Source organism: Geotrypetes seraphini, chromosome 3 (assembly GCF_902459505.1).
Source record: "Geotrypetes seraphini chromosome 3, aGeoSer1.1, whole genome shotgun sequence".
NCBI lineage: Eukaryota > Metazoa > Chordata > Amphibia > Gymnophiona > Dermophiidae > Geotrypetes > Geotrypetes seraphini.
In genome coordinates this window covers 362,310,506-362,330,811 of record NC_047086.1, presented here as the reverse complement: position 1 = coordinate 362,330,811, position 20,306 = coordinate 362,310,506, and the positions used below count along the sequence as shown (strand labels likewise).

Sequence of the window (20,306 nt, the reverse complement as noted above, 5' to 3'; positions counted from 1 at the left end):
GCTAGCGTGCCTTAATGAGTCAAGAAAACTACCGTATTGTTCGTTCTATAAGATGCACCCACTTTTCGGGGGTGGAAAAAGTGCATCTTATGGAGCGAAAAATACGGTAATCAGAATGATTGTAAAAACAAGACAAACTGTGAGACTGATATGTTGAAGTGTGAAGTGACTTTGCAAAAATTGTTTTCATTCAGAAGCTAGAATAAAAGTTGTAATTCTATAAAGAGAGTGACAATACTTAGGCATCAAAAATGCACGTAAGTATCAAGTTTAAGTTTATTTCTACTTGATATGCCGCCTATCTTAGAGTCTAAGCAGTTTACAATAAAATTTACAAATATATATTAAAAGGTTGATAAAAACAGAGACTAATGCAAACATCAGAATAACAATCTATATATATAAAATCGGAGGTATGTATGTGTGTATGTGCCGCGATCACGCAAAAACGGCTTGACCGATTTGAACGAAACTTGGTATGCAGATCCCTCACTACCTGGGGTGATATGTTCTGGGGGTCTCGCGGCCCACCTGCACACGTGGGTGGAGCTTCTTTATTTGAATCCATTTACAGTGTTATTGCTATAATTAAATACCCGTGCTATGCCGGGGCATCAGCTATATATATATACACAATCGGATGTATGTATGTATGTTCCAGCATAACTCCGAAACGCATGGACAGATTTCAACCAAACTTGGTATACATATCAATTGCTATCTGGGAAAAAAATACTGTGGGGGTGGGAAGGGGATGACATGTAAAGACTCATCGAAAAAGACAGATATTGCTTTGACCAATGGTGTGAAGCTTGGGGAATGTCACACAGTCAGAATGATGTCACAGTCAACAGTATATAAGGAAGTGCCGCTGTGGTGTGGTGTGGTGAAGCCGAAACTGAAAATTTGTGTGATGTTATTCCTCAAGTGAATGTTCCTGAAGGGAATTTATATCCAGGTAACGCCGGGTGATCAGCTAGTACAGAATAAAAAAGCATATTGATGTTACTGAATGTAACAACTATCCCCCTCTTTTACAAATGCATAGTGCGGGCTTTAGCACCGGCAGTGGCAGTAACTGCTCCGATGCTCATAGAATTCCTATGAGCATTGGAGCAGTTACCGCCGCTGCTGGCGCTAAAAACCCATGCTATGTGTTCATAAACGAGGGGGTATATGCACTGAATAATTACAATCAAGAGAAATGGAGGGAGGGGAATAAATATTGATGGGGACATTTGGGTAACTTTATTCTTTATTTATACTATATATTATGTTATATTATGTTATTATTATATGTAGGATAACTGAAAATCTTGAATGATATATATGTTACCTTACAGATATTAGTGTAATGTATGTAATACCTACTGTTTGTTCATTTGTATGACACTGTTTTAGATTAAAAATCAATAAAGAATTAAAAAAAAAAAAAAAGAGAGAGAGAGAAATGCATTTCTCAAATTATTTTCTAATATAGAAAATTCAGGGCTGGCGTGATCCCCTGTCGCTCTTGCCCATGTCAGCTCTACTCTCAAAATGGCTGCTGCAGTGGCATAATCAGACAGACAACTCTGGGTAGGCCCGAGCACAGATTGGGTAGGCACAATATTTTTTTCTGCTTCTGCCCTACCCCCTCTCTTCCACCCTCTCCCATAACTTCACAACTCAAAATATAAATACTTCAGCTAATGCAGATCCCCAAGTTCTCTCAGCTGAAGACTTCCTCTGAAGTTGGCCAGAACTTCCTTTTAGCAGCAGTGTCCCTGAACTACTGGTGTTGGCACCCTACACATGCGTAGTTGGCGGTGAGGCGGAAATGGGGACAGAGTCCGTGAGGTCAGGGACAAACTTTGACCCTATGTCATTCTCTAAAAATTGAAACTAGCATCAATATGTAAAAACTTAACACATCTTAGACAATTGGCAACTGAATTCAATGATTTTAATAAAAATTGCAGAAGCTGCTTTTGGTTTTCAGTGAACTACTGTTAAATGACATCATTTGTGTCTTGTCTGCCTTTTGCAACGTCCTTCCATCATGTGCCCAGCTGCTCAAGCATCTTACTGTTACTGCAACAGATTCATCTATCGCTGCTGGCATCAAGGAACTTTTCTAAAATTTAATAGACACTTATTTTCCTGTTCTTCCACTACACAATTTAGGTTCTCTTCTACACCCATGTGTGAAAGACAATCCAATTACCTTCCCAGTTGATGTGAAAACATAGACAACTGAATCTTTGGGAATGTTGTACCAAAACTAGATAGAAATGGAAGACTATTTATGATTTGTAAACAGTTGTACATAATATTATCCCTTTTTATGCTTTAATAAAAAGATTTAAATATAAAATCATAAGTGTTTGAGGCTTGTGCAAATGAGGACAGAGTCCATGGGGATGGAGTGTGGATGGGGACAGAACTCACAGGGATGGGGTGGAGATGGAGAAGGAGAAGGAGCATGCAGGGATGGGGTGAATGCCTGCGGGGATGGGGACAAACTTTGTCCCCGTGTCATTCTCTAGTTGGTGACTTAAAGATGGTGCTGTAAACTGTACAGCCTGGTAGAAGGGAATTCTGAAAACTTCTGGAGGAGGTCCTCAGCTTGTGATACCTGGAAATCCCCACCAGCTACAGCAAGGGTCAGGGTGGTTGTAGACATACGGGGGCCCAAGTCAGAAAATAAGGAAGGGGGGCTTTCCTGATCCCTTCTCTTCCCTGCCTCCCCTCCAATCTCCTCACCTGCCATTACTATCATACCAACAGACCCTCACCAAATACAGAACAAGAAGTTCCAAAAATTGAACTGGGATTCCAAAGAAGTTAAACTTAGCATGTCCTACAACACTAGAGACATAAAAACAGAAATGTATTTCCTTTACTACTGAACACAGTACAATGACATCTGCTATGCACATTTCCCAAAGCTAACATATTTCATTTAATACATTCAAAATAAAATGCTTTTTTTTCTACCTTTGTTGTCTGGACATTTATTTTTTCATCATGTTGGATCCACTTTCTCTTTTCTGCCTTCCTGTTTGTCTTCTGCTAATTCTCCTTCAAGCGACTCCTGTCCATTTGTCTTTTTTCTTGTCTCGCTCTGTTCTGTCACTACACCTACCTTTTTAGCTCTTTCTTCTTTTTTCTTCAGTATCTCTCTGCTCATTCAGATTTCACCCTCTTTCTCATCTTTCTCTTTTTTACTTTATAGCTGCCTATCAAATTCCATCTTCTCTCACCCATTAACTTTCCCATTCTGCATCTCACTCCTTCCCCAAGCCTTGCATTCCTTTTCTTCTTTCATCAACTCCCCATTATTCTATTTCTACCCACCATAATCACTATCCTCCTCTCATTTGTTTCCTTACCACCTCCCCTTAGCCAATCCCACATAGTTCCACCATTTCCAGCATCTACCTCCCTCCTCCACCCTTCTAGCCCAGCACCTGCTCCCTCTTTCTCTCCTCCACAGCCTTGTAGCCTAACATCTCTCTGTCCTTTCCATTCGCCCTCCCCCACTGGAATCTTCATGTTCCTTCTCTCTTCCTTTCTACCCTCTCCCCCATGATCCAGCATTTCTCCCTCTTCCCTTCCTCATTTGTCCAGCATCTTTCACTTACTCTTTTCTTTCCCTGGATCCATCTCCCTCTTTCTACTTTCCCCCTCCTATACATATCTCTCCCTTCCTCTTCTCCATCCTCGTCCAACCTCTCTTCCCTTCTCTCTCTCTCTCCCATTCTCCACATCCTTGCATCCTGATTCACCATGTCTTTTTCTTATTCCCCCCCAAGCAACATCCTCCCTCCTCTCTCCTCTCTACCCCCATATCCAACATTTCTCTCTCTCTTGTTCCTCTCCTTTCTTGTACAGTATCTTTCCCTCCCAACCCAGCTCTAAGAATCCTCCCTCTCCACAACCCCTTCTCACCCTTCTCACATGTCCAGCAATTCACCATCCCACTCCAACTCATGTCCATCAGTTCTCCCTCTCTCTTTCCTTACACCCTATATAGCATCTCTCCATCACACTCCACCCCACATCCAGTAATCAACCCTCTATTTTACCTCCCCAATGTGCAGCATCTCTTTCCTTCCGTTTCATGCATTCTCTGCCAGACTGTCCTCAACCCTCCCTCAATGGCAATGGCAATGGCAGTGATTCTCACATGCTAGGTAAGTCCCAAACTTAGAATTGATCATCATTGAATTGTATTGGTTACTAGAACAAAGCATAGAGTCAACCGCTTGACCAATGGCACTGTTCTGTGCTGAAACCTGGCCCAAACAATGCCAGTTTTTGGAACATAAGAACATAAGCATTGCCTCTTCTGGGTCAGACCAGGGGTCCATCGTGCCCGGCAATCTGCTCCCGCGGCGGCCCCTCAAGTCCATGACCTGTAAATGTTCCCTACCTAACCTAAAACATCCATACCCTGTTCGCTTAATGTCCTGTAAGGTAAACCTCTATCTGTATCCTGTTATCCCCTTCGCTTCCAGGAAGTCATCCAGTCCCTTTATGAACCCCAGAATTGTACTCTGTCTTATCACCTCTCCGGGAAGCGTGTTCCAGGTGTCTACCACCCGTTGAGTGAAGAAGAACTTCCTTGCATTCGTTATGAATCTGTCTCCTCTCAGTTTTTCTGAATGACCTCTTGTTTTTGTTGTCCCCGCTAGTCTAAAGAATCTGTCCCTCTCCACTTTCTCTAAGCCTTTCATGATTTTATAAGTCTCTATCATGTCCCCTCTCAGTCTCCGCTTTTCTAGGGTAAAGAGCCCCAGCTTGTCCAACTGTTCGGCATATGAAAGGTTCTCCATGCCCTTTATCATCCTCGTTGCTCTCCTCTGGACCCTCTCGAGTATTGCCATGTCCTTCTTGAGGTATGGTGATCAGTATTGGACCCTTTCCTCTCCCTGACAACACAACCAACAGCACAGTGACCCCTCTCATGCAGCACCTGACTTTCCCCTGACAACAAAGTCACTCCCCTCCCACAGTACCCAATCCTCCCTGATATCACAATCATCCCCCACTCCAGAACTGTCTCTTCCCTGCAAAGATTCTTCCCAAAGGCCCCCATCTGTGGGCAGGGGGCCGACATGCCAGTGGTGTACCAAGGGGGGGGGGGAGGTCCGCCCCGGGTGCAGCCTTAGGGGGGGTGCAAAGCCGGCCAGGTCCCTTTACCTTCATGGCGCTTCCCCCTCCCCCCCTGACCGACCGACCAACCGACAACAGGCCCGGTCCGACAAACCTCCCCACCCTGTGGCCGCGAGTCTAAATTACCTTCTTACAGCAGCTGGAGCATTGAAGCTGCAGGTGGCTGCCGTAAAGGTCATCTCTGATACAACCGGAAGTTGCATCAGAGACGACCCTTACGGCAGCCATATGCAACTACAATGCTCAGGCTGCTGTAAGAAGGTAATTTAGACTTGCAGCCACAGGGCTGGGAGGTTTGTTTGACCAGGCCTGTTGTCGGCTGGGCAGGCGGGCAGGTGGAGGGAAGCGCCATGAAGTTAAGGGGCAGGGAGGGAGAAAGGGAGGAAAGGTGGAGTGGAGAGAAAAAGACGCTTAAGGGAAATGGGTAAAACAGAGGTGGGAGAAGGACGCTGAAAGCACATGGGGAAGACAGAGGGGGGAGAAGGATGCTGAAAGCACATGGGGAAGACAGAGAGGGGAGAAGGATGTTGACAGGACATGGGGAAGACGGGGTGGGGAGAAGGATGCTGAAAGGAAATGGGGAAGAGAAAGTGGGGAGAAGACGCTGAAGGGAAATGGGGAAGAGAGAGTGGGGAGAAGACGCTGAAGGGAAATGGGGAAGAGAGAGTGGGGAGAAGACACTGGCAGGCAAGAAGACAGAGATGCCAGACTATGGGGGGAGCGGAGGGAAGAAGATGGGTGCCAGACCAATTTGGAAGGGGGGAGAAAGGGAGAGGCACAGTAACAGAGCAAATGGAAAACTCAGAGAGAAGAGAGACAGTGGATGGAAGGAATTGAATGAAAACATGAGGAAAGCAGAAACCAGGCAACAAAGGTAGAAAATAAATTCTATTTCTTTTTTTTTTTTTTTGCTTCAGGATAAAGTAGTATATTAGTTGTGTTGATAAAAATTTATAAACAAAGCCCTGCCAGCTGAACATCTCTTTCTCCAGTTCAGCAGCCAGAACTTTGATTTATAAGGAAGGAATAAACTAAATATTGCAGTACTGAGGCTTGTATAGATGCTGCGGGGATGGTGACGGGGCGGTTAATGGGATGGTGGTGAAGGGGACGGTGCAGTGACGGGGCCAGATTTTCCCCGTGTCATTCTCTAGTGCTCATGTCAAAAGCTTCCCTCTGACTCAGCTTCCTGTTTCCGCTTTTAACTGAGCACTGCGTTGCCGATCTGAAGTTCCGTTGATGCTAGGGGTAGAAGGAGGCCCATTGCCGATCTTAAGTGTCATCGTGGGGGGGGGGAGAATTGCAGATCTTGTTGCCAAAATCGGAAAGGTGAGGAAGGGAGAAAGATGGGCCTGTGGTGGATGGGGAGATTGAGAGAAGGGGGCAGATGATGGAAGTGGGGAGAAAGGGGAGAGAGAAGAGGGCAGATGATGGAAGTAGGGAGAAGGGGCAGATGATGGAAGTGGGGAGAGAGAAGAGGGCAGATGATGGGGAAAAGGATTGAGTTAGGGAAGTACTGGAGGGGGTGAGGGAAAAAGGTAGCGAGCTGTAGGTAGACAGTAAAAAAGGAAATTTATGAGAGGGAAATAAGAACGTAATCTAGAAGGATGCATAAAATAAATTGAAAAGGAAAATGAGGGAAGAAAGGGATTGCAGAAGAGAGGTGTGGGAGAGGGAAGGAGAGGAGAGAGATGCCAGACCAATGGGGGTGAAAGGAGAGATGGAAGGGGGAGGCATACAGTTTCTGGAAGGGGCATAGAAGGAGAGAAGATGCCATATAGGGAGGGGCAGAGAGATGGCAGACAGTGGATGGAAGGAAGACAGTAACAAGAAGATGAGGAAAGCAGAAACCAGAGAAGACAAAGGTAGAACAAACATTTTCTATTTAGTTATTACTTTAGGAGATATGTGTCACTGTTTCTGTGGTGTTGCATTTTATGCAGAGTCCAGCTTCTTGTTGGTTCAATTTAACCTTTGTCTATGTATTTCTATTTTTCCCCCCCTTTTACAAAACTGTGGAGCATTTTTTGGTGCCAGCCGTGGTGGTAGCAGCTCTGATGCTCAGAATTCTATGAGCATCAGAGCTGTTACCACCGTGGCTAAAATCCGCAATACAGTTTTGTAAAAGGGGGAGGGGTTAGTTTGTGATGACATATTCCATACTAGGCGAAGGTGTTTTCTGTGTTCTGTGTGTTCGAAAGACATGGTTTTCTGTTAGGATTGACGGTGTAGGATTGATCTGTACTAGTCTGGCTTGTTTAGTTATACAATGGGTGTATTGATGAACTGCTCACTGCAATATATAAGATCCTGCCTTTTTCTAGGTACTCATGTGTGACGTGTAGCTTGTTACTAAAAATCATGTTTTTCGTACAGATGGGGGGGTGCCAAAAATTGATGAGCCCTGGGTGTCACATATGCTAGGTACGCCACTGCGACATGCGGCAGCTTCACCAAACTTACCCCCAAATTGCTAGGCTACAAGCTCTCTTTCTCCATTCCCTGACCCAGTCCATGACCTTACTAGGGGTCCCTGATGTCTATTGGGGCAACAGTGATATCCACTTGCTCCTACCTCCTGTCCACCTGGTCTCAAAATGGCTGTTAAGACCTCTATTAATATCACAGTATTACTGTTAGGGGGTCAGGCTTCTATAAGTGAGACGTTTTCCCTTCTGTTGTGGCTTTTTACATACCTATAGTATTGAATTTATTGTATTATGTTTTCCCTCTTCCTTCTCTTATATAGGTAAATGTAAGTAATTATTCCCTTAAGACATTCCACAAACTGACCACTAAATAAATCAACATCACCATTAGAACAAACAAATTACAGCTGAACGCCTCCAAAACCAAACTCTTATGGATTAGGAAAAAAGTACCAAATATACACGCCCAGCTCCATCATGGGAGTCCACCTCACTAACAGCAGCAGATCAGGTACGCAGCCTAGGAGTAACATTAGATGGCTACCTGTCCCTGTCCACCCACATATCTCAAATAGCCTCCACCTCCTTCTACTTCCTCTGCCAACTGAGAAGAATCAAACCTTACATCTCCAAACCTGACCTAGCCCAACTCCTCTACGCCTATGTTCTCTCCAGGATGGATTACTGTAACTCCCTATTTAATGGAATGGCCAAAAAAGATCTCAAACGCCTCCAGCGCATACAAAACTCAGCAATCCACTCCTACAAAACCTCAACTACCATGACCCTATCTCCCCAGCCCTCCGCGCAGAGCACTGGCTCCCAATCAACCAACACTGTGCTTTCAAGGCCCTGGTGATAGCACATAAAAGAATCTAAGCCACCACCCCAGCATACTTAGGATCCAAGCTAACCCTGTACACCCCCACCCGCCTCCTCCACTCTGAAATGGAGAAATGCCTATGTATCCCCCCAGGAAGGTCTCTCCTGTCAGAAACTACCCGCAAACACTCCTACAGCCACTTCATCCCCTATCTCTGGAACCAACTCCCCCCACAAATCAGACTACAGAACTCTCTGATGACCTACCGGAAAGCAGTAAAGACCCTCCTCTTCAACTGAAATTCTAACTGCAAACTACCCCTTGACCCCCTTATATTCCCCCTCCTTTCTGCACTCTCCTGTACTTAAGTTTCTGTATAGTCTTTGAACTGTCCAAAATGTACTTAAGTTGTTGTATAGTCTTATACTGTCCAACATGTTTTCCATTGTGAATGTTGGCTTGTAACCCGTTCTGAGCTACTGGGAGGATGGGATAGAAATCGAAAGAATGCTCATTATCTGCTTTAAATCACTATGCAGGAACTGCAAGCCCGCCATACCCTCTCCCACAAGACAAATATACATAACTTACCTGACTTGAAAGATGCCCACTAACCTCCCCACCAACACTTGATGCCTGAGACTTCTGTCAACTCATCAACTTAGTCGAACTAACCCCTACCTCCCCCTCTAAGTGAACAGAATTCCACGAAACCTTTTTACTGACCATCCTCATCTGTTGTGACCCCCTTGCCACTATCCCTACTCCATACCCTAACTCCTTTCCCTCCTTGGCAAACCCAAATATAAAGGTCCCACTAGTAGAACCCCTTCTGTCCCGTCCCCCCTCCAAAAAACCTTCAATCCCCCAACTAGTCCCTCACATAATTACCCACACACCTTCTTCCTACACCTGTGGGGAAAAGAGGTCATGTCATCTAAGCCTAGGGTAATTATCACACTTCTAGACCTGGGTTCACTGTGAGTGTTGCCAAAGAAACTACAAGGAACTTGTTCTTTGAAAACAGAATTTATTGTATAAATGCAAAAGCAAATGATCAAAACTAATAGTAATTAGTTCCTTAATTATTAATTATAATGTTAGGAACAAATTACTGCTGAGTATAATTATAATCTGTATAAATCCAATACCACTAATAATTATGTCGTAGACACACAAAAGGCAGTGTAACTACTGTGTACAAATAACTTTTTCTATCCTATGATTTCTAGAGGCTTACATAACCAAGTCATATGATGTTTTAATGGAACCTCCAAATGCAGGAAGTTCTTTGGTCCTCCAAGTGTGGTTAGAATTCCTCTCCCAATCTGCTTCAGCTGACTTGGCAGTAGTTGGCGAGCAGAGAAGCCAAAGTGAGGAAGAGAAATACACACAAAGATTAATGTCAAGTGAAGTTTTTAAACTTCAGGCTGGCTACCAAATTTGACAGATCAAATTTAATATGTCCTTTAATGAATATCCTAGACAAAAGCCTGTAGAAATGGGCAATGGTAGCATGCCAAGCAATGCAGAATAAAGCAAATCAAAATGCTTAAAGTTATGGCATGAACAGGCTTGATGGCAAAAGCCCAGTATCTGTCCCTGCAAAGCTCCCTGAAAAGCCATTAATATGAACTACAAAAAATCACAGAAAGAGGAAGACAGGCAAAAATATCTAGAAAAATTAAGAGAAGTTGGTCGAGTAGTCAGGAAAGCAAAGATACAAATGGAAGAAAAAATAGCTGACACAGTAAAATGGGGGAAACAAGGCATTTTTCGGTATATTAGTGATAGGAACAAGTACAAAAGTGGCATTGTGAGACTCAAAGATGAAGCTGATAAAGGTAAGACTGAATTGCTTAACAGAAGACCACAGAAGACAAACACAAAGAGTGATAGAGGTGTGGTAGACCCTGATTGATTTTCAAAAGATTGTTTTCATGAGGAGCTAGTAAAACTGAAGGTGGACAAAGAAAGGGGCCGGATGGTGTACATCTGAGGGCACTGAAGGAACTTAGGGAAGTTCTGGTGGCTCTGCTTGTTGATCTTTTCAATGCTTTTCTAGAATCAGGGGTGATACCTGAGATCTGGAGAAGGGCGGATGTGGTCCCGCTCCACATAAGTGGAAGTAAGGAAGAATTAAGGAACTATAGGCTAGTAAGTCTGATTTCTGTGGTAAGTAAATTAATGGAAATGCTTTCAAAACAGAGAATAGTGATGTTTCTTGAATCCATTGGATTACATAGGACCTGAGGCAACATGGATTCACTAGAGGCAGGTTTTGTCAGATAAATCAGATCAATTTCTTTGACTGGGTGACCAGAGAATTGAATAGAGGGAGTGCACTAGATGTGGTATATTTAGATTTTAGCAAAGTCTTTGACAGTGTTCCACACAGGCATCTAATAAATAAACAATTCGATCTATCAGCGGCCTTTGACGTCATTCACCATGATATTTTGATTTACCAACTTTCTGAGATAGTATTGATTCTACAGTCTTAGACTGGTTCTCAAAATTCTTACGATCTCACTCATATACTGTTGGAAGCCTTTATGTGGAGTCCCGCAGGGATCACCTTTATCACCTATTCTTTTCAACATCTATATGACTACTTTAAAACTTTTCCATTTATCCCCCTGCGAAACACTATTTACGTATGCAGACGACATCTTTGTTCTCCTTGAGATTGACTCGAACCTCACTAACTTCGTTGGGAATATAATAGAATGTAAAATGAAACTTCAGTCTTGGGCCCTTACTGTACAAATGAAACTGAACGAGTCCAAAACAAAGTTACTTTGGCTTGGTCCAAAATTAGAGCAGTTACCTTCGTCCATTCTGTTGCCTTTAGGATCCTCACTGCAGATTGAATTCTTAAGTAAAGTTCTGGGTGCCATTATAGATTCAACACTTTCATTCACCGACCATCTTAATTCTCTGGTAAAAAAAAATGTTTTTTTAGTCTTCATATGTTGAGGAAAGTGAGATCCTGTTTCCATCATCAACACTTTGCTGTCCTTGTTCAATCAATCATCCTTTCGAGGCTGGATTATTGTAATTAGGTCTATTTAGGCTTGACCAAGAAAAGCTTTCAGAGACTTCAACTGATCAAGAATACTGCTGCTAGGCTGATCTTTGCAAAAAGTAAATTTGATCACGTCTCTCCGCTCCTGCAAAAACTTCATTGGCTTCGTATAATTTCCAGGGTTTATTTTAAATGTGCCTGCTTAACATTTAAGATCTTGCATGGCATCCTTCCTCCTTTATTTCCCCTGTCTTGGAATTCTGTAAGATCTGATATTACCAGATCTACTCAAAAATTTAAATTGTCCTTTCGTACGCTGAAAGGCGTTACCTACATTGGCAAATTAGGAAAGTCTCTACTTTTCAAAATTACTGAGCTATGGAATGATTTTCCTATTCATCTGCGCAATCTGGGTTCTTTTCAATCATTTCGAAAACATCTGAAAACTTGGCTATTTTCAAAGCTGTAAATTCCGTTCCTTTCCATACTATTCCAAATCCATATTGTATTTGCTTTCCTTTCTAATTTTCTTGTAAACCGTGCCAAGCTCTACTGTTATAGAGAAGGTGCAGTATATAAGCCAAGGTTTAGTTTAGTTTTAGTTTAGTCCTTGGGATGGGCCCCAAAGTGACAGACTGGGCAGGAACTGGTTGAGTAGAAGGCGACAGAGGATAGTGGTCAATTTATATCTCTCTGAGGATAGGGATGTTACCAGTGGTGGGTCTCGAGGTTCAGTTCTTGAGCTTGTTCTTTTTAACATTTTTGTAAGTGATAGTGCTGAAGCGCTGTCATGTAAGATTTGCCACTTTGTGGATGATACCAAAATCTGCATAGGGTAGACACCCCTGATGGTGTGAATAACATGAGGAAGGACCTAGCGAAGCTTGAAGAATGGTCTAAAATTTGGCAGCACTTTTTCCACACAATGAATTTGTGAAAGACTTTTTCTTGGCGTGCTTTTGGTGAGGTGGTTTTTGGTGGGGCTGCTATTGTGCCTTATTTTTTCCACCACTGAATATTTAACACACTTGAGACACAAAAGTGGAGTATTTTTTGCCATATGAAGCTTAACTGAGGCTTTTTCTCCACTTTTTTTCTGTGTCTCTTTTCATTCAGATTGTGGTTGAGTGAGTGGTGTATGTGTGGCCTTGCAATGTCCCAAAGACCCCTGGTTGTTCCAGATGTTATGTTATGTTATTTAGGGCACATTTAGAGGTGGTTGTTGATTTCAATTACCCCTTAAAATGTGCAAAAATCAGAAAATCAAAACTACAGTCACAGTTTAAATGGGACACTGTCTTGGCTTCTAAGCAACTGAGCAGACTAGATGGGCCGCGGCCCTTATCTGCCGTCATTTTCTATGTTTCTATGTTTCTAACTTATATACAATACAAATTGGAGAAAACCAAAAACCCTCAGAAGTTCCAGAATCCTGCTACACGCTTTAAACCAGAGGTGTCCAACCTGCGGCCCAAGGGCCGCATGCGGCCCCGTGAAGTATGTTGTGCGGCCCCGGTCGAGGGCGATGCAGTGTTTTCCTCTGCTGCCTCCAGGTGTTTACTGTCTTGCCGGCTCCCTCCTCTGTCTTGCTGCAGCGTTTGCGCGGCCCCAGAAACATTTTTTTCGGCCAATGCGGCCTAGGGAAGCCAAAAGGTTGGACACCCATGCTTTAAACTATTTACAACTACACTGTATATCTCTCTTTTTTTCCTTTTTCCCAAACTCTAGAAGCACAAGTGCTGAATTAGACTTGTTTGGTTTTGTTTAGTTGTAAGTACAGGGTTAGCAGAATTAATTCCTGTGTATATTTTCTTGGGTAACATGATGTTCCAATTCCTGGAATGTATATCTGTTCCTTGTTAATTTTCATTATAGTTGAACATTTTGTTGTCCAGTTTGTCCTGTATCTTAAAATGGAAAGCTAAAAAAAATCAAATCAAAAATAAGACCTCAGAATATTCATACTCGCCAACCAATTAACCACTCCCTTTTACTAAACCACGATAGCGGTTATTAGCGCAGGGAGCGTCGGGAGCAGTTTGGAACATTCAGCGCGGCTCCCTACACTAATAACCGCTGTCGCTGTTTAGTAAAAGGAGGAGTAAGTAAACTATATGGGGCATTTTCAAAACACTAGGATGTCCAAAAAACCCACATTTATCGGCCAATTTTCAAAGCCGACTTTCTGGACATCTTGCTAGACTTCTTAGCTGCTATGCATCCAAAATTCAAGAGGGCATGTTGGAGGCATGTTATGGGTGGCTTTGGGCGTGCTTAGACTTGGATGTCTTACAGCAATAACTGAATTTTTCCCAAGATGTCCTGGACAGAACTTAGATGCTCTGAGCTAGACCTTTTTTCAAAGCATGATACTACTACTACTACTACTACTACTACTAATTATTTCTATAACTCTGCCAGACGCACGCTGTGCAGTACAGAGTCACAAAGAGTAAGAAAACAGTCCCTGCTCGAAAGAGCTTACAATCTAAACAGGCAAGATAGACAAACAAGATGTCATGGATACAGTTAAGGGGAACGGTTAATCAGCGGGCTGGGTTGGAGGTTAGAGGGGTAGGGTTAAGGATTGAAAGCTATATCAAAAAGGTGGGTTTTCAGTCTACTTTTTAACAAGGGAAGGGGCTTGACGGGCAAACTCAGATAATTTATTCCAGGCATAGGGGGCAGCTAGATGAAAGGAACAAAGTCTGGAATTGGCAGTAGAGGAGATGTGTAAGGTTGAGAGTGACTTATCTGAGGAACAGAGTTCTCTGGGAGGTGTATAAGGAGAGAGAAGCGAGGAGAGATATTGAGGGGCAGCAGAATGAACACACTTGTAGGTCAGCAATAAGATCTTATACTGTATGCGATGGCAGATAGAGAGCCAGTGAAGTGACTTAAGGAAAGGGGTGGCATAAGCTTAGCGAGGTTGGTAGAAGATAAGTCGCGCAGCAAAGTTTTGCAAGATTGCAAGGGGAGAGGCAACACTAAGGGATACCAGTTAGGAGTACATTGCAGTAATCTAAACGTGAGGTTACAAAAGTTTGGACAAGGATAGTGTGCTCAGAGAGGAAGGGGCGAATTTTGGTGATATTGAAGAGATAGAAGTGACAGGTCTTAGCAGCTTGTTGGATATATGTAGAAAATGAGAGGTCAGAATGGAAGATGACTCCAAGGTTGCGAGCAGAGGAGACTAGAACAATGACAGTATTATTTTCAGAGAAGGAGCAGAGGGTTTAGGAGGAAAGAGGAGCAGCTCAGTCTTGGACATATTTAGTTTCAGATGATGGCAGGACATCCAGGCAGCAATGTCAGCCAAACAAGCAGAGACTTTTTTTATGGACTTTAGGTGAAATTTCAGGTGTAGAGAAGTAGAGCTGGGAGTCATCAGCTTAAATGTGATACTGGAAGCCATGGGAGGAGGTCAGGGCACCGATGGAAGAGGTGTAGAGAGAGAAGAAAAGAGGTCCTAAGACAGAACCCTGGGGTATACCAACCGCTAATGGGGTAGCAACAGAAGAGGACCTACCAATACATACACTAAAGGTGCGTTGGGAAAGGTAGGAGGCAAACCAGGAGAGAACAGAGACATGGAATCCAAACAAGGACAGCATATCAAGGAGTTAGCTGTGATTTACAGTATCAAAAGCAGAAGACAGGTCAAGAAGGATAAGGATAGAGTACAATACTGGGTTTCAAAATGGGGCTGGATGACTTCCTGGAAGCGAAGGGGATTACAGGGTATAGATAGAAGGTTACTCTACAGGTCATAAGCGAAAAGCGTATGACAGTTTTAGGGTATAAGCACTATCAGGTCTTGGACCTGAGGGGCCGACGCATGAGCGGATTGCCGGGCACGATGGACCTCCGGTCTGACCCGACAGGGGCAATTCTTATGTTCTTATGAGTAAAGGCCCTTAGATCTGGCCTTGAACAAGCCACTGCAGACCTTAGTGAGAGCTGTCTCTGTGGAGTATTGGGAGCCAAAACCAAATTATAGAAGATCGAGAATCTGTCGAGTTGAAAGGAAGTATAAGTGCCAAAATGGTACCCAAACTGACTAGCTGAGCACTGGAGGGATTAAGTTATGACCCCCCCATACTCCAGCAGCACCTGGTATGGGAAAGCCTACTAGAGCTGCACTCAGGTATCTTAAGTAGCCTAGTGAGGGGGCTATTGAGGTATAGAGAGGAAGACTCAGACCCATAAGCAACTCTAACCACTACATTTATGGTGGAAAGTGTGAGCTCATCAAAACTCACCAAAATCCTACTATACTGCCATATAAGTGCCACCTGCAGTCATAAGGGTTATTGGGATGGTAGACAGGTGAGTATAGTAGGTTTGGGGGGGGGGGGATGGAGATGTATTTCTGACACCCTTTATGTGAAGTTCACAGCAGTGCCCTCTAAGGTGCCTCACTACTCTGTTTGCATGTCTGTGTGTCCAGTCCATTACAATGCTGGCTCCTGCATTTGTACGTTTTGAACTTGGATATTTTTGGGTCGCAAATGGCAAACAAAGTTGGACATCCTAAGGTTGGATGTTCTGGAGACCAAGATGTCTAAGTAGCTGATTTACAAAAATAAATGAATAAATAAATATGATAAAATAGGACATCAAGCAGTTTTGCCAATTTCAAAAATGGTCATTTCTCCACCTTCAACTTTGGACATCTTGTGGGAAACGTCCAATGCTGGACTTAGACGTCCTATTGAAAATGCCCCTCAATATGCGCTAGGGTGGGGGTGGGTATAAGGGCTACATCAGCTCTGAAATACTGCGGCTGGCTGTAGAGCTTGAGAGAGTTCTGATCATTGGACCTGAGGGGGAGAAAGTGATCATCAGTCGGCGAGGTGTGAGGATCCCCACCAATCACAGTAAGGGAAATGTTATGGGGGGGGGGGGGGCAGTGGTTGTGCCACTGATTATGTTCAGTACAAAATTAAATGCATTTCTGTTTTTATTTCTCCAATGTTGTAATACTTTCTGAGTTTACCTTCTTGAAGTTCTCAGTTTAATTGTTGTGATTCATATTTCAAATTTGTGATACCTTATTCTGAATTTGGTGAAGATTTGTCTGTATTTTGAGTGTGAAGAAGTCATTTATAATTCTTTTATGTGTGGTAGTAATGGCAAGTCTTGAAATAGGGGTGGGGACAAGGAGGAGAGGGGATTGGGGGTCCCTGAGTTTTTGCCCTGATCCCCAGCATGTCTAAAACTGGCCTTGGACTTACCTGATGAATGGAGTTCATAGGGGACGCATAGGGGGAGATAAGTGAGGAGAGTTATTGAGGGGCTGCAGAGTGAATGAACTTGTAAGTCAGTAAGTGGAGTTTGAACTGTAGTTAGAAATAGATGGAGAGCCAATGAAGTGACTTGAGGAGAGGGGTGATGTGAGTTTGGCAGCTCTGGCAGAACACAGAATAAGTCGTGCAGCAGAATTTTGAACGCATCTTAAAGTATGTACAATAACGGAAAACATGTGATTCCATACTCAAAACCCATTTTTATTTCCTCTTTGCTAGATGACGTGAACGCCATTAATGAAAATACTGATATCCTTCACCTGACTCCTATTACAACTGAATATGTTGGTCCAAAGGCAGATAATAATTTGGATTTCTGTGGCCACTCATGTGATGACCTGACCACAATGTTCACTGAGATAACTGGGTTGCACAGCGTGGTTAACAATTTAGTAGATAATCTTAAAAAAGTGGTAAGTACTAATTTAGCCATTGGATTTTCTCCATTTGGTGACCTGCTGTCCTGCATTTCAGCTATTTATAAGACAAGTTGTATAGAATCCATAATGTTTGGAAGTGTATTGTTCCTGCAGATCTGCAAAAATTATTTTTAAAAGGAAATTTTGCATGGGACAGTGGGTAATAGTGTTCATGTAAACTGGATCTACAGAGAGTAAATTCATAAATACATTGGGTTTATTAATCACCTTTATAAAGGGTATCGCTTGACATAAAACTTACAATTCTGTTAAAAGTAGAACATGGACTAAATATAAGCATAATTGAAACCTAATAATAGGAGCATGATGTGGAAAGACATTTTCGATATGACATCTAAGTTTGAGTTTGGACGATTTTGGGGAAAACATCCTAAAATCTAGTAGAGAAAATGCCCATTTTCAAACCAGACAAATGTCTAACCTTTTGTTTTGAAAATGATCATTTGCTAAATGTTTTTGAGCTTTTTGCATCTATCTTTTAGGACCATTTTTGAAGGAAAAAAAAAAAAGGTCCAAAAGAAAAGCGCACACAAACAAGCCATTGGGATGTAGAAGCAACCGGCATTCTTAGCAAACTGGCCACATAGACAGCTGAGCAGAGCAGAGGGACACTCTAGAGCAGGTCTATCAAACCTTTTAAGCTCTGGCATACTAAACAGAGCAAATGTTTTTTGCGGCAAATTATAATTGAAATTATAAAATTACAAAACTAACAAAAAATTAAATTTGAGAGTTATTTATTTAAAGTTCTTTAAACTATGTAAGGGTAATTGTAAGAGCAGTGAAACTAAAGTAGATAGAATTTCTAATCAATGTGATGGATGTGCTTGTTTTTGAATGCAAATTAACTCAAAATGAGGCTCGATAGTTGACAAACATGCATTTCATCATCCACCATCTGCAGTCGTTCTCCTTTTTTTTATTTAATTTCTGTCAGAGCTGAAAATCCAAGTTTACTAAAATAAGGAAGATCCAAATGGTAATAAAAGCCTTGATTGCTTTGTTGCTCAAGTTAACTACTATATAAAATATAAAATCAAAATTACTTGTCATTTCAGGACCAATCCCATCAAAAAATGATGATTGTCTGGACTGTTGTATCCTTATGCACACAGACGCTCATAACATTGACAGACTCATGCGTACATGACATATAAGTCATCTATTCTAATGTATACCTATGAATGGAATTTTTAAAAATAAAGTAAAATTCTGGAATCTCTCATAGCACACCCGGAATCTCTTCAGGGCACACCACTGTGCCTTAGAACACAGTTTGAGAGACACTGCTCTAGAGCAGTGTTCTTCAACCGCCAGTCCGCAGACCGGTGCCGGTCCGTAGAAATTTCCTGCCTGTCCACAGGGCCGGCACGTGCATCAGGCCCAAGACGTTATGATTGATAGAACAAACAGACTTTATTGTGACTTGATTGACAGGGCATGTTGGCCAATTAGCTCCCGGGGACATTCGAAAACCGAATGCCGACCTAAGGGATAGCCGAGTCTTCCATGTTGCGGACAATAGGCGTTGAGCTGACTGCAGGGGGATTACAATACGGATGGGAATTGGAGGGAAGAGGAGAGGATTGTAAACACGGAAGTGGTGTGGTGAGCAAGGCCTTTGAGACTTGGGCAGCACGTTGTAGGAGGATTGCCGCTATAGTACCTGTTCTATAAATACTATTTGTCTTTAAACTGAGCACTGACAGTAGCAGTTTAAACCTGCTTGCAATACTTAAGATTTTCTTTAGAGGTGAGGCTTTTATTCTACTTTCGCTGTTTAGGTAAAGATTTGACAAAATATTTTCTCTAAGCCCCTTGCACCGCAAATACTTTTATATACATAATTACTGTTTTATTTTCATTGAGTCATTGTTTGTCAATCCTTTCACTTTTCTATTCAGACTTCACATGTCCAAGTGTTTAAGAGGCCGATGCGATCATCATTAGGTTTTGTTTGCACGAACATAATCGCAGTTTTATCTCCTATGAGCAATTCTCTACTGAGCCTTGCGCTTTTTTCCTTTTCCAATCTGATTTTATATTTTTAAGTGTTTACAACTGACCGCTTTTTTATCATGCTAAAAGCCTTCCAGATTTCATACCGATAGAGAATATTTATAGTCCCACTAGCTTAGCTCTGATTATAATCTTAAACACAATAGTTGTGGTTTTAAGTTTTGGGAACCTTTCTTTGTTCACCCTTGTACTCTTCCTGTTTCTACATAGGCTGATACAATCACCATTAGGTTTCTTTAACCTTCTCCACTATATTAAAGTTTTCCTGATTACATACTTATAGGTTTTTGGCTACATATTGATGTCTGATATAATTTTTTCATCAATGATTTTAACGTTATACATTTATTTTTACTAAGGGCCTCTTCTATCATACTGCGCCAGCAGTTTGTAGCTTGGTGAGCTGTACTAAATGGCCCGCGCTGCTCCCAACGCTCATAGAGTTCCTATGAGCATCGGGAGCAGCGCGGGCCATTCAGCGCAGCTCACCGCGCTACAAACTGCTGGCGCAGTTTGCTAGAAGAGACCCTAAAAGACTTTTCTGACTATCCCCCTCCTTTACATAGCCGCGCTAGTGTTTTTAGTGCCAGCCACTGCACTAACAGCTCGGACGCTCATAGGAATTCTATGAGCGTCGGAGCTGTAACCGCTGCGGCCGGCGCTAAAAACGCTATCGCGGCTTTGTAAAAGAGGGGGGTATATGTTTTTGTTAATGTGTTATTATTGTGCACATTTATACCATTAAAATGTTTTACATCTTATATACCACACATGTGGTTATATTTTTATTTTTATATTCTCAGATCCACAAGGTTGTTTAGTTCCGTTTGTGTTGTTGATTTGTCCGACTCAGGTTAGTTTGTTCCTTGTCTTCCTCTATTTATATTCTTCTTTAATCATTGCTTTGCATAGTGATCTTTTATATATATGTACACTTATTTATAGATATAGACAGTGGTTGCTTTGGTTTAGTTTCATTTTAGATCTCCTGGTTCATATTGTATTCGATATACCTACACTGTTGTATTTACAGTATTTGCTTATTTACCTACTGAATGTGTGATAATACAATCAAGTGACTAAGCAATCAAACTTTTG

At 42.4% G+C, this 20,306-nt stretch overlaps 1 protein-coding gene across 1 annotated transcript in view; it reads left to right on the top strand.

Moving 5' to 3' along the window:
- Positions 1 to 20,306, top strand: part of THBS2 (thrombospondin 2) — a 285,177-nt gene that overhangs the window by 100,459 nt on the left and 164,412 nt on the right. Inside the window, exon 6 of the mRNA XM_033937149.1 lies at positions 16,969 to 17,162. Within this exon, the coding sequence (XP_033793040.1) occupies positions 16,969 to 17,162 (194 nt within the window). The remainder of the gene's footprint in view (positions 1 to 16,968; positions 17,163 to 20,306) is intronic.